This window comes from Odontesthes bonariensis, chromosome 21 (assembly GCF_027942865.1).
Source record: "Odontesthes bonariensis isolate fOdoBon6 chromosome 21, fOdoBon6.hap1, whole genome shotgun sequence".
In the NCBI taxonomy this organism is placed as follows: Eukaryota; Metazoa; Chordata; class Actinopteri; order Atheriniformes; family Atherinopsidae; genus Odontesthes; species Odontesthes bonariensis.
This window is the reverse complement of record NC_134526.1, coordinates 7526086-7539113: the sequence shown is the minus strand read 5'-3', so window position 1 is coordinate 7539113 and position 13028 is coordinate 7526086. Positions and strand designations below refer to the sequence as shown.

General features: G+C 43.1%; 2 protein-coding genes across 4 annotated transcripts; one reads left to right on the top strand and one right to left on the bottom strand.

The window, feature by feature from the left end:
- The first annotated feature begins 245 nt into the window (after positions 1–245).
- On the top strand, positions 246–8187 carry atxn7l3a (ataxin 7 like 3a). 3 transcript variants are annotated; one of them, XM_075454714.1, is made up of 14 exons: positions 246–486; positions 1086–1128; positions 1263–1362; positions 1446–1578; positions 1678–1849; positions 1938–2035; positions 2119–2141; positions 2242–2287; positions 3349–3386; positions 3484–3552; positions 3639–3682; positions 4151–4222; positions 5481–5617; positions 5713–8187. In XM_075454714.1, exons 3-14 carry the CDS (start codon positions 1312–1314, stop codon positions 5913–5915), a joined length of 1086 nt encoding a protein of 361 aa, XP_075310829.1. In that variant the 5' UTR covers positions 246–486; positions 1086–1128; positions 1263–1311; the 3' UTR covers positions 5916–8187. The 3 variants fall into 3 exon arrangements, with proteins under 3 accessions (XP_075310829.1, XP_075310828.1, XP_075310830.1); XM_075454713.1 differs by lacking the exon at positions 1086–1128; XM_075454715.1 differs by lacking the exons at positions 1086–1128; positions 4151–4222.
- Positions 8188–8621: 434 nt separating this feature from the next.
- On the bottom strand, positions 8622–11381 carry tmub2 (transmembrane and ubiquitin-like domain containing 2). Its single transcript, XM_075454716.1, has 3 exons — positions 11280–11381; positions 9825–10459; positions 8622–9317 (listed from the first exon to the last, which is right to left on the bottom strand). Exons 2-3 carry the CDS (start codon positions 10442–10444, stop codon positions 8945–8947), a joined length of 993 nt encoding a protein of 330 aa, XP_075310831.1. The 5' UTR covers positions 10445–10459; positions 11280–11381; the 3' UTR covers positions 8622–8944.
- Positions 11382–13028: the final 1647 nt, after the last annotated feature.

Genomic DNA, 13028 nt, shown 5'->3' with positions numbered 1-13028 from the left:
GTGATTTATTATGTCTTAACCCCTTAAGGGCATGAATAAAACAAATGGAGATTATGTAAGATTACATAATAACTACTTTATTTAAATTAAAAAAAAAGAAATAGATCATGTTCACGTTTTAATAAGCAGTATAAATGTCTTTCCCTTTTGTGCTTCCAATATTTCTTACTTGTGGTGCATTATCCTCGGAAGTACGGCTTTTATTTCGAAGGTTGAAACCGGAAGTCAGTTGGTTTGTACTTTTCTGTTGGTCTCGGTTTGCTCAGTTGGCCTCCTCGGTGTCAAGCGGGTTCTTAACGTCAGTTTAGCTAACCGACACCTGCGATAACAATTACCTTAAACCAGGAAAGAGTCCATCTGTGATATATACGATGAGTGCAGCTTAGCAGCAGGCTTCTCGTGAACGTGTTGTGTGCGGACTGATCCGGTCATGTTGCTTCCCTCAGAGAAACTGCCTTGTACAGGCTGACTTTTCGGTATGACTGGGTAAGAGGAAACGGTGTTGAAATTTAAATACAGTCAACGTTGCAGCGGTTTTTATCTAATTATTTCAGTTCCATAAACGCTTATGTGTCATAGCAATGTAGCAGACTAACAAGACTAGTTAACACAAACCACATAAGGCGACATTAGTTGACGTATCCTGTTAATTTCGCTAACCTGTCATTACCTGTCATTAATTTAGCTAAACTGTCATTACCCCCGTTTATATTCTGGATAAATGTTTACCTGTTTGGTTCGCTCGACGTTGTGGGGTTCTTTAAATGGCCTTTTAATGATTAAAACGTAGCTATCCATCAGTGTTGTTGGAGCTGATGAAGACATATCCCATTGCAGTTTATCTCCTGTAACAATGGACGCCTCTTTGGATGCAGTTGAAATGCATTGATAGTAATCCTCAATCTTAGTCTGCTGCGGGATACACGTATCCAGCATTTTGATGAGGGTATAATGCTTTAAGTGGTATTTTCAGAGTTGGAGTCAGAGTTCTGAGGTTGAACAATGATTTAAATATATTGTTTGATCCGATTTGATACCAGGCAGACTCCCAACTTTCAGATTGAATATTTTCTTCTCTTCAACAGAATGAAGATAGGTCTGCAACAAGAATTAATAACTATTGTAAAAGTAGGTATTTTGAAGTCAGATTGACTCATAAACTGTATCTTTGATGGCTCATTAGCCCATTTTGTCTTAAATCTGCCTCCTGGTGGACCACTGCTACCATCCTGTGATTATAATTTTATGCTTTTAATCCACAGGAAAGCATCTCATTATCTCGCTATCAAGATATCCTGCACAGGTTTTCAAATGAAAATGGAGGATATGCCCCTCTCAGGCCCAGACAACACCAAGCTGGAGGTGAACCACTGCTTTCTGTAGCTCTTTGTTCACAGTTGATCACAGTTTGCAGGTGGTGCTACATTATATCTTTGCTTTTGCAGGCCTTGGTGCATGACATCTACTCTGAGCTGGTGGAAGATGCCTGTTTGGGCCTGTGTTTCGAGGTGCATCGTGCTGTGAAACAGGGCTATTTCTTCTTGGATGAAACGGACCAAGAGAGCATGAAAGAGTTTGGTTGGTGCCATTTCCTTACAGTTTTTTTCTGATCTTTTTTGTCTTTTAGCCTGCTTGCTTACTCTATATGGCTTTTAATTTATTTTTTCACTCATCCAGAAATTGTGGATCAACCAGGCGTGGACATATTCGGGCAGGTTTACAATCAGTGGAAGAACAAAGAGTGCGAGTGTCCCAACTGTAAGAGGCTAATCGCGGCTTCTCGCTTTGCTCCTCACCTGGAGAAATGTCTCGGCATGGGGCGCAACAGCAGTCGCATCGCCAGCCGCAGGTCGGTCAGTAACGGTGACCGAGGACCTATTTCTCTGCTGTTGAAAGTTTTCTCTGAAAATCTAAATCGTGTTTTCCGCTCTTAATAGGCTAGCCAGCAATAACAACATGAGCAAGTCGGAGAGCGATCAGGAAGACAATGATGACCTGAATGACAATGACTGGTCGTACGGAGCAGAAAAGAAATGTGAGTCATTGAGTGGAATCTCTGCTCCACAGAGATGTGCGGGTTGCTTTCACATACTAAACTTCTGATGTGCTCTTCCGCAGCCAAGAAGAGAAAGTCAGACAAGGTAGTTTAGCTTTTTTTCAGTAAGTTTGTTTGTTTTGTTTTTTTTGTTTGTAATGAGGTTATTTTGATATGGATGTTTGTTTTTTTTTTTCCTTTTGCAGAATCAAAATTCCCCGAGAAGATCAAAATCTCTAAAACACAAAAATGGTAAGAAGATGATGGGGTCCACAGGGGCAGGAAGTGGGTAAATGACTAAGCCTTTGTTAGATGTAGGCTTAAGCAGTCTAGAAACCCTCTTTCTTGGTGCAGGATGTTCAGGATATTCTGTGCACACAGTTTTCTCAGTGAGAAACACCTGCTTGTATGTAATGCCAACCTCAGCAAGATAAGCATCGTGACAGTTGATGTGCTGTGCAGCTGTTAGATTTCTTATCTATAGCTTTAAATGGTTTTAAGCTTTTGGTTACGACCTGAAAAATTAATTAATTATGTTGTGATGTGGGAGTTTAAAAGCCCCGATACCAAAAATACTGGGACCCAGTGAAATGGAAATAAAACCGAATGTTTTTCTAATCATTTAAAGCATGCGGTGATGGAAAAGGTTGCCAAGACAACCCAACAAACACTGAAACACAGACATTTTATAGTTGAATGAAAAACAAATTTTATACCTGCAACATCTCTAAAGGTTGGACCAAATGAAAAGTGGAAACGTTCTCTAATTTAACAAAAAAAAAAAAACAACAACTTGCGGGAACATGTCGCTCTTATTTGGTTAACTGGCGTCACATCAGGTCCTCAAGGCCCTCGGCCATGTTTCCCTGCCCCAGCACACCTGATCCAAATCAATGGATCTCCATCAGCCCTCTGCGGAGCTCAGAGAGCTGACCCATAAAGCGTTTTCTTTACACAAGAAATACAAAATCTATGAAGTAACATACTGTGAGGCCTGAGATGCGTGGAAGCAGAATGGGGTGCCAGCAGGCCGCGAGGATGTTGACTTCAGCCTGGCAGTTGGGCGTTTCCCCCTGTTGTCACGGGCAACGCCGGCTTAGGTTGATGCATCTTTTATAACAAATTCTTGTCACTAACTTTATTTAATGAAAGGTAAATCTGAACAATAAACACCGTAGCCTGTTGGATGATAACGTATTGCTGTAAACAGGCTTTGGGTGATTTATTTTTTTTATTTTTATTTACAGTTTACACAACTTTATTCAAAGAAAGTTTGTAAAGCATGTACATTTCTTTTTTGTTTCCTTTTCCAGGTGACCTTGGGAGTAACATCAATTCGGAGCCTTACAAGGTGACTTATCCTCCTTGTTCATGTTGTCTATAAGATGATGAAAACTTTATATGGTCTTTGCAGAATTAACAACGGCTGCTTTTGTCTTTGGTTTCAGTACAACTACAACACTGGCATCAGTTATGAAAGTTTAGGCCCCGATGAGGTCCGATCCCTGTTAACGACGGTGAGAAACTCTCAGGAACGTCTTTTGGAACGTTGTTCGGCTTTGTTTACAAAGATTGATCATTTCCGTAATATTTGTTTCCACAGCAATGTGGGGTGATCTCTGAGCACACGAAGAAGATGTGTACAAGGTAATTACTGTGTAAGCATACATAAACACTGACATAAAAACAAAATGGTCATTAAACTTCCCGACTAAAAGAAGTGAAATCTGGAGATGCAATGAGTTTCCACATTTAAGAATTAATCCTCTTTGCTGGGACTAACTCGGGTACACAAGTGGCAACGCCCCGTAAACCTCTTCTGGCTCAGTAATTGATTTGTTTTTCCTCTCCAAAATAAAAGCCAAAAAGAAGCACCCATAATTACTAAAATGAAACCACGGTAGACTCCATCAACGACCAAATTCACTCCGTGTCCGTCCCACGTCCTCCTGCAGACAGAGGCTGCTTCTCATTTGTGCTAACCTCCTTTTGCTCTCAGGAGCAGGAGGCATGTTAGCATAAAGAAAAGCCCCCTGAGTGATGTGTGAAGCTGTTTGGTGGGTGTGGGCGGGCCCGTCAGTCAGGGATGTGTAATGCCACGTTGTGTCCCTCCAGGTCTCAGCGGTGTCCCCAGCACACGGACGAACAGAGGAGGGCCGTCAGGGTGTTCCTCCTGGGGCCGTCCGCGTGAGTCTGCCCTGTCCCCTTCCTCACTCAAAAGTGTACCTAAATAAATCTTGTTTGAATCGGTGCCGTGACCCTCGTGGTGCGAGGCTTCCGGATACAACACGAGAGATGCGTTGTCGTCTTTGGTCCGATGAGTGAAGCCATTGTGGAAGTGCCTTAACCGTGTCTAATTATTGGTTCTACTGTGGTTGCAAATAGAGGTCTGGTTTTATGGAGAGTTTATGGTTAAAAATCACTCGTTTCAGGACTGTTTTGTTAAAGCATTAAAGTAATTACTCACATCGTGGTCCCATTTAGCTTAAAATCGATGGTTAATCAGGGTATTACTTTTTTGTTTTATTTCATTGGGCTGTATGCTTTTGATGTTTTTTTTTCACAGAAAAACATCCCCGCAGTATGATGCTGCTGTCACTGCGTTTGATTGTAGTTTGATTGTCCTACACACCGATATTAACTGTGGTCACACAGTTGATACCTTCATGGATGTTCATCTCTCCTGGTCTGGCTTCGCTGTGTAAGGTGTTGGCAATCAAACGGACCCTTTCCTCTTCCTTGGCTTCCACTTTGTTGAATTTTTAGCTAGTCTCCTTTTTCCTTTGTAGAATAAGCCCAGTTGTAGTCACAACTTAATGGGTTTGTGAGTCATAAAAGCATCTCAAGAGCCATTGATCGAGGGCTGATGCACCACCGGAGCTCCGTTCAGGGTTATGAATGGTATGAATACTCTTTTGGTTACTCACTGGATGGGGATGCATGTCTGTTGATGCAGAGAAAATTCTATCTCTGACGAATTGATTTTAGATTGGCATCCAGAGGTGCTGTGTGCAGCAGCCAGGAGCTCCCATGCATTTGCAGAACGCCGTCTCTACTCATTGATCGGCCAGCCAGAGATTCAAATAAATGAAAAGTGTGCTGCATCACGGGAACAACCACATTTTCTATCTGTCATTTTTTTTAATCGTGTGGCGTAAGGGCACAAAGAGGGTTTTCAGTGTTTCTCCTGAAATCTGCGTGAGACACAGATCTGTGGGAGTAACTGGCATCAGCTACATTCCACTAACAATTATTTTCAGAGGCCTTAAAATACCACCTTTGTTGTGTATTAATACACCCCGTAGGTTCTTAAACGATTCAAATATCATTGTTGGTAGTTAAACAATCTTGTGTACAAAAACAAGCCACACTATAGAATGTCTTTTCTCTCCAAAATGTCCACCAAATCTCAACTTTGTTCCTGTGTCTGGGTTTCATGTAACAGGCCGTCGCTGCCCGATGCCGATCCCGTTGTGGAGAGCGACAGCTTCGACATTCCAGATGGGCAGACCTTAAGGAGCCGCCTGCAGTGGGAAGACTCCCCTGACATTTCCCCCACTGACTCCGCCTCCTCTAAAGCCAGTAAGGATGGATCATTCAGCGAGCTGTACTGTAACATCTTTTTTTTATCAAAGTGTTAATGACTGTTAATAAATGCTTTTCTGTCACTCCTGCAGGCACCAACCATTCAGATTCTCGGAGGCCCAAGAAGAAGAAACGGCCCCCTCTGGGTTTGAACAGCGGAGGGGGAAGTGGAAGTCTGACTGGAGGCGGCAGCAGCAGCAGCAGCTCTCAGAGTAATATCAGTTTATCGACCAAAAAAAAGAAGCCCAAACTCTCAGCACCGTCGATTCCAAGTATCTATGATGACTTAAACTAGCATGGGCCTGTTTGTCAGAACAGCTCTTTCCTCCGTGGTTAAGTCCCTCCTCTCAGAGCCGAGCAGAATGGGATGAAACTGCACTTAACAGTCCTTAAATCATTTGGATTTGACCAGTAACATTCCTTCTCCTGCCTTGTCACACTATCTGTAGGTACTTAACGGCACGTTTCCACGTAAAACATCAATTTCTTTTAAACTGATCGTCAAGAACCGATCGTTCTCTTAAATTAGGATTCAGTAGAAATAACGTTGGACAACAGGGTCTTCTGTCCTCAAAATGTCTTCTTCACAGTGCTTTGTAAAGAAGTTGTCGCGCTCATCACGAGGTGAACGCCGCCATGACGGCCCTAAACATCAGATTTCCTTCTTTTTGTGATATTCGGTATGAAAAGTTCTGATTTGTATTTAATCTTTTCATGAACCCACGTGTGACGCAACAAAAGGCCCTTAAATATCCCGATTCATCTTCCTGAAGCCTCCACGCAGCCGTCGGTGGCTTTTTGATCCCCGTTTGCTCCCGCTGAGGAGGGAGGGAAACCGTGGCTGCTTTCAGTTCAACACTCGACAAACCTACTGGAGTAGTCATCAGTGGCTTTTTAATTCTAGCATCGTATTGCACAGTTTTGTATATGTGTGTATTTGCATGTGTGTGTTTCTGGATGCCGACTTGCATTCAGTGTGACCGTCACTTTGTGTGTGAGTGTGAGTGTGTGTGTGGTGGACGTGTGTATCATCTTTATTTTCACATAGCTATGCATCACAGAATGCCATTTGAGTGGAAATACATGTGCCATTTTAGATATTTAACTTTGTTTACATCAATAAGATATTTAAGTTTGTCACTGCCTTTATAGTGAAGTGTATATTATTTGTGTGAAAGTGGAGATTTGGGTATTTTATCAGCCGGAAGGCTTTCGGGGCACATCGACAGAACGCTTAGTAAACTGAATCATGAATCCGACGTTATTTTAACATTTTATTTTTTTTTTTTTTCCAAGTCACTCTCTGCTTATAAATGGTATCATGCATAAAAGTACATCCGTGACGTCCCGAGTATGACCCAGCTAACAGATCCTAGTGCATAGAACGCTCCAGGAAGGTGTTTTTTTTTATGATCGGAAAACTTCCTGAGACATTTCTTTGTTGTCTGTTGACTCTGAAAGGTTTTCTGACCTAAATCTGAAGTTTTGGTTCCTCTAACGTTATCTTTCCGTTTATAAAGTGGGGATAGTGTTGTATCGGGACCTACCAAAATACAAGCAGTTAGGAACCTGGTGTAAAGAGGGTGATGCAGCCGAGTTTTCTGTCGGGGAGTTCTGCTGCTGCGAGCGTTGAACCTCGGGCTGGCGTCGGTTCAATGTTGCGCGCTTATGGGGAATGATGGGTCTGCATCTTGTGAGCCTCTAACCAATAATGTCTAATCTCATTTGCGTATTAACTCTTTTTGAAAGTCGACTCCATGAACTTCTTGCAGAGAAGCTTTTCTCTGTCTTTATTTTTGTCTCAGAATCAAATTCTTTACAGATGCAGCACTTAAGTTTTATTTCAGGTGAGTTTGTTTCTTTTCTCTTTGAAACTTCATATGAACAAGTTTGTTTGACCATTTCGTTTACTTTGCGAAAGGGAAGTTTTTTTGTTCCTTTAATTGAACATCTTCCCGTTAAATTTGTCCCACCACCAAAAAAAACCCCAACAGTGAGTAATTTGTGCCATAGGTGTTGGAGATGAAGTACATTTGGCCATATTTGGAGGACGATGATCACAAATGTGTGTCAGGAGTGTCTTGATGTAGTTGGACCAAGAAGTGCTAATGACTGTTCTCAAAATGGCCCGTGACCAGAGCCACCGGGTGTATTCTGTCATAATCGGACTTAAATTTTCAGAGTGAAACATTTTTTCACAAGTTTGCAGATTCTGCTGCAAAATCGTCTGTGCCCTTGTGAATGCTGTCCAGTAAAATCCTGCAATATGCACTATTGATAAACAAACTGTTATTCGAACGACTTGATGTGTACAATTGGAGGCTCCCGCCACCTCGTGTGAATGAAGCTGACCGCTGAAGTTCCCTCGTGGCTTTTTTGCGTATTTGTGTGCAGTGCAAGTGCAATAACAGGACGCAGTATTGTGTTTGTGATAATTTGACCGAGCACAAAAAACGAGTGCATGTGTGAATCACTTGTATCTGAACGTAATGTGACCCATATGTTATTTTTCTTCACTGCCATGCATACTGATGTTTGTATGTAAATAAACATATACTATATCCAGAGACTGCGTCAGACCACAAACAGCCAGTGAAACCGCTTTGGTTGGAAATGCTTTAATTAAACAAAACTGAAACCAGACCAGTCCAGCATCATCAGGAGGAAATGCCCTCGCTCCAACTCTTAAGTGCCAAATGCAGCTTCGCCTGATGCATTGTTTATATTTACAGAAAATACACAGTATATTTACAGTCTTCTCAAAAAGGACAAGTTGTGTCTAAGATTTTTTTTTTCTTTTCTTTTAAATGAGCCGGTTTCTACAAAGCAAGCTTTGCCGTGAGGCAGTTGCACATTTTCTATATGCTTATGGAGTTTGACTCATTTAAATATAAAATGTTTGAGTCAAACTTGCACAGGCAGCACAACAGCAACTGTTTCCAAATAAGTTCAGATAATTAAATCTATATATTACCCCCCCCCCTCCCTCCCTCCCTCCCCCGTAAAAGAAAGAAACGGTGCTATAAAACAAGAGAATAAAGCACAAGAAAACCTCATGAATTTTTAACAAAAGAGGAGAGATGGTAAAGTCGGAGTGTTAACCACTTAGTCATGTTTGAATAGACGCTTAATGCCTCAGTTAAATTCCCTCAGGAGATTATTTACTGCATTTAAGCTGTACAATCTTTTTTGTTTTGTTTTTGGTACATGCACAAACGCACTCCGATCAGCTGCAGCATTGGCCCCGAGGCGCTTCTGGGTCAGTCCACCAACCCGCCCACTGCTGTATCAACTGCATCAACTTTGAGCCCCATCTCCGCCTTCTCAGCGGCTGTGCATCCCAAATATCAGAAAGCTAAAGAACACAGTGACTCCCACCAGGGAGATGGTCGCAGGGGCAGTGAAGAACTGCCTGTAGTTGATGCGGAAGTACCACACCACAGCCAGTATTACCACAAACACGGGCACCACCAAGCTGCTGGTGTTAATGGCCACCCCTCCGGCCCTGAATCCTCCGGGCCTGGTTTCTGCTCCTGCCCCCTCCTCTGGATTGGCTTCCTGCGGGGCCGGGGAGATGTGGCAGTGGATCACGCTGTTGTCAGTGATGTTCAGGGAAAACAGAGTCCTCTTCGGATCCTGCAGCAACTGGCCTTGGTAGATTAATTTAATTTGATTCTCACGACCTGAGAAACATTTGCTGCAAAAGCAGAAAAAGGAGATGAAAGAGAAGTTAAGACATTTTGGGAAATAGGCTAATTTGAATTCTACCCAGGAGTTAAAGAACCAAATCTGTCTTGCAGCTGTGCAATATCTCCAGAGTTGCTGCAATTTACAGACACCGCTCATCTTGTTCACTTTAAAATCTGCCTTCAAGTGCATGTAGGTCTCACAAAGTAACACATGGCATGTTGTTTAATTTAGACAGAAGCAAAGCAATCTACCCGGGGTCCTGTTGTCAATGTGATCAACAACAAAAAAGGGAGACTCCCCACATTTCTTTGATTAATGAGGTCAAACTTGTTCAGAGAGCTTTACCGCTGCCGGCACACTTAGTTTAACTTTGGTCCAGTTTGCGTTTTACACAACAGGCACACCGACTACAGTCGGAGTTAAGATTATGGCCGTAATGATCGACACATTACCGAATCCTCTCCCCAGATTTGAAACCTTTTTCTCGAAGAATATTTGGGGTCATTTTACCAACCTTTTCAGTATTCCCACTGTGTCTTGTGGTTCTACAACAGCCACCTCCTCTGTGTCATTCAAAAACTTCAGACGGACACTGATGGACGTGGTAGTGCTAGTGGTCAAATCTGGTTTAGGCATTAGAGGCTTTTCTTCTACCGCCTTTAACTCCTCCTCCTCCTCCACGTCGTCGTCATCATCATCATCATTCTCCTCATCAGCTTCATCATCCTCTCGATCAGAATTGTGCAGCCTTCCAGTCTGAGGTTGTTTGCTCTGTATGTCCAGCAGCAGATCTGTCCAAACCCCCTCAGCCTCCTCTCCTGTCCCCTCACCATCTCCCCTCTCAGTCGCCAGCTCGCTGTCATCCGGCTTGTTCTCCTGTGAAGGCGAAGGCGTCTGCTGCTCGGGGGCATCGGCACCAGCAGGTCCTCCGCTGTAGCTGTCGTGGCTTCCCAGTCCTATCAGGGAGGCGTGAGCACCCACAGTTAGGATGGTACCCAGTATGTGGTCTCCCCTATCGGCCACGTGGGTCGACAGCCAAGCCACGACCAGCGCCAGGACGAGGAGCAACAAGCCCCCTGCTGCCATCGCCTCTTCCTCCATTCCATCCAGCATGGTCAGTGCACACACTGCCATCTCTGTCCACCAAACCTGCAGGAGACAAGAACAAGTGCATGAAGATTCGAGAAGAGCATCAGAGTCAGGTGAGGCTCTTCTTTATAACACAAAGTCATGAATTTAACTCCAGAGGACTTACACAACTGCTTCACTGGCAAAAATGTAACATTTTAATCACCATTAAGCACTATTGCCCTCTGTTTTTACATTTTTAATGACAAACTGTTTGCGTCAAGGTAATTCTTATATTCAACTGACTGCATTTCCATGTTAATCAGACACATGAAAAACAAATTCCAGCACATCCGGAAAGTCCTGCTTTGCCCAAGACGTTATTTAAAGCTTAGAAAAATGAGGAACGTTTCTTTTCCCCCTGCAAGTACAAACACGCTATGACGGCATTAGTTCAAAGCTCGGGAGTAGCACAGTGTTGGATACTAGCATAGGCGGCGGAAATTAAGTTAATCCATTTAGAAAAGTCACATTGAGGCTAAAAGTTACCCTCCAGGGTGATCCGCAGCTATCGGTGCTGGTCAACAGCTGTTTCAGCTACTGTCAACAGTGTCCACTCGTGTCACTTTTGTTACACCCGATAGTCAGTCTTAACCACACGTCAGTCGTTATAAAAGCCACCCTGTTGTTCTCCCAACCTGTCATCTTGCATCTTGTAATGCTTCTACTGTCGAGCTAACTTAGCTTTCGAGCTAGCTTACCGAGCTAGCTGAAAAACGACCTTCGGCTGTTTACGACCCGCATTGCTCCGTTTGTTTTGTGGCAACAGTTTTCACATTGAAAAGAGGCGTCGAGTGAACATCTGAAAGTCTTAAACGTGACGCATTTGTTTGGGTCTTACCTGTCAGCGGTAAAATTAACGCATACTTAAAGAGGAGGCTTAATGCTAGTTAGCAGCTGCTCAAAAACCACATAATAAACACAGTGCAGCGGCGTGACGTAATTGGTGAGGGGTGGGGCCAGTTGTTGTGGAAACAGGACACGCCTGTTAGTCTTCTTAACTTACAGATTTACTTCTTAACATGATGGACGTGTTACTTTCATCTGTTCAGAGGCACATTTACAGATATTCGGTGTCGGATTTTGTTAAAGGGGAACTGTGGTATTTTCAACATTAAGCCTCTTTTCTGAGTCGTCTGCAATGTTTTAGAACCCCCCCTCACCGCTTTTTTGATGTTTACTGCTGTCTCCGGTATTTGCCTAATTTAGATTTTTCTCAACCTGCTTCAGAATGGCAAGTCATGTGCATGTCCAAAAAGGTCCGTAAAAGCACCATAAACGTCCGTTTTCAAAATAATCAACTCACCAGAGTGGTTACTGGTGTGCACTGGTAATCCATATCAAATTTCGTTGCGAAAATTTGCTTCTGTCGTGTTTTATTTGGCAGCTCGTTCATGCTCGCACTATTTTCTTAGCGGTGGCGGAGTAATATCAACGAACATCCAGTAAAAAAATGTCAAATAAAACACGACAGAAGCAACAATCCAAAAAGAAAGGACGTAAGACCATCTGTTTAGCCCGTGCCTTTCTTTGGCAACCCTTTCCATCAGTTAGTTCCAGTACAAGTGCTACACAGTGTTTTACAGAACAAAGAAAAACTATTAAAAAAAAGTGTGAGGGAAAGACATTATTTACAACTCTAAATATAACAGCATAGCCTTCATTGTCATTGCACAGGGTACAAAGAAGTTTTGGTGCTCGTCCCATTCGGTGCAGGGCCACTTAAAAGATATCAAAGCACACACTATTAAATAATATAGATATGTTCTCAGGTCACAGACTTGTTGAGCTGTTGAAGAAGAAGTCACAGCCCTGTGATAATGCACAAAAAATTCTGTGGACAATGCCCACCAGTTATTGCAGGGGGCTGGAGAATTTCACAGTGAATGTTGTCAGTAAAGGTTACAGTCTGAGCTGTCTGAGCTTAAAGCGCATGTATCCCAGGGGAGAAAAATGTTTGTGAGTCTGGTAGCTTGTGATCTGATTCAACTGTAACAGCTTGCAGAGGGCAGCAGGTCAAATAGCTTGTTTACTGGATGTGGGGGGTCTTTGAGGATGTTTTTGGCCCTGCTGAGGCAGCAAGAGCTTGAGATGGCATCTCGGGAGGGCAGAATGATGGTTTTTGAGTTGTTTCTATAATCCGCCACAGGCTCTCCTGTCTGCTGCTGAGCACACACACATGCACTGCATCAATATGCTCTCTAAGGAAGAGTGTTAGAAGACCCGCTGTAGCTTCTCTTTTATATAGATTTTCCAGGACGGCTGTGGTGTTTTCTGTCCAAGTGAGGTCTGCAGAGAGGAGGATGCCAAGGAACTTGAAGGAAGTGTATCTTGCAACGCGGTCATCATTAAGGGCAGCAAAGTTTTTTCAGTCAATCCGGAAGGCAAAAGTTAGTTCTTGAGTTTTTTAGTGTTCAGTTACATCTGGTTTTCTAAACTGATGGTTTGAGCACCTCAGTTCACAGTGGTATAATCAGTAAATTTGCTAATAGTGTAGGTGAGGTAGGACCGAGTGGTCTAAAGTGCGAAGGACATGATGAACTGATATGGGTCAATTTGCAACAGGAGCTGGTTTAACAGGAAAAAGAGC

What these genes read in the sequence shown, in the direction of transcription:
- atxn7l3a (XM_075454713.1), top strand. An exon ending in CAGACAACACCAAGCTGGAG is followed by an intron (nt 1,363 to 1,445) that starts GTGAACCACTGC and finishes TTGCTTTTGCAG; the next exon opens with GCCTTGGTGCATGACATCTA. An exon ending in TCCGATCCCTGTTAACGACG is followed by an intron (nt 3,553 to 3,638) that starts GTGAGAAACTCT and finishes TTGTTTCCACAG; the next exon opens with CAATGTGGGGTGATCTCTGA.
- tmub2 (XM_075454716.1), bottom strand. Translation starts at nt 10,444, where the DNA reads ATGGCAGTGTGTGCACTGACCATGCTGGATGGAATGGAGGAAGAGGCG. An exon ending in ACAGTGGGAATACTGAAAAG is followed by an intron (nt 9,318 to 9,824) that starts GTTGGTAAAATG and finishes CTGCTTTTGCAG; the next exon opens with CAAATGTTTCTCAGGTCGTG.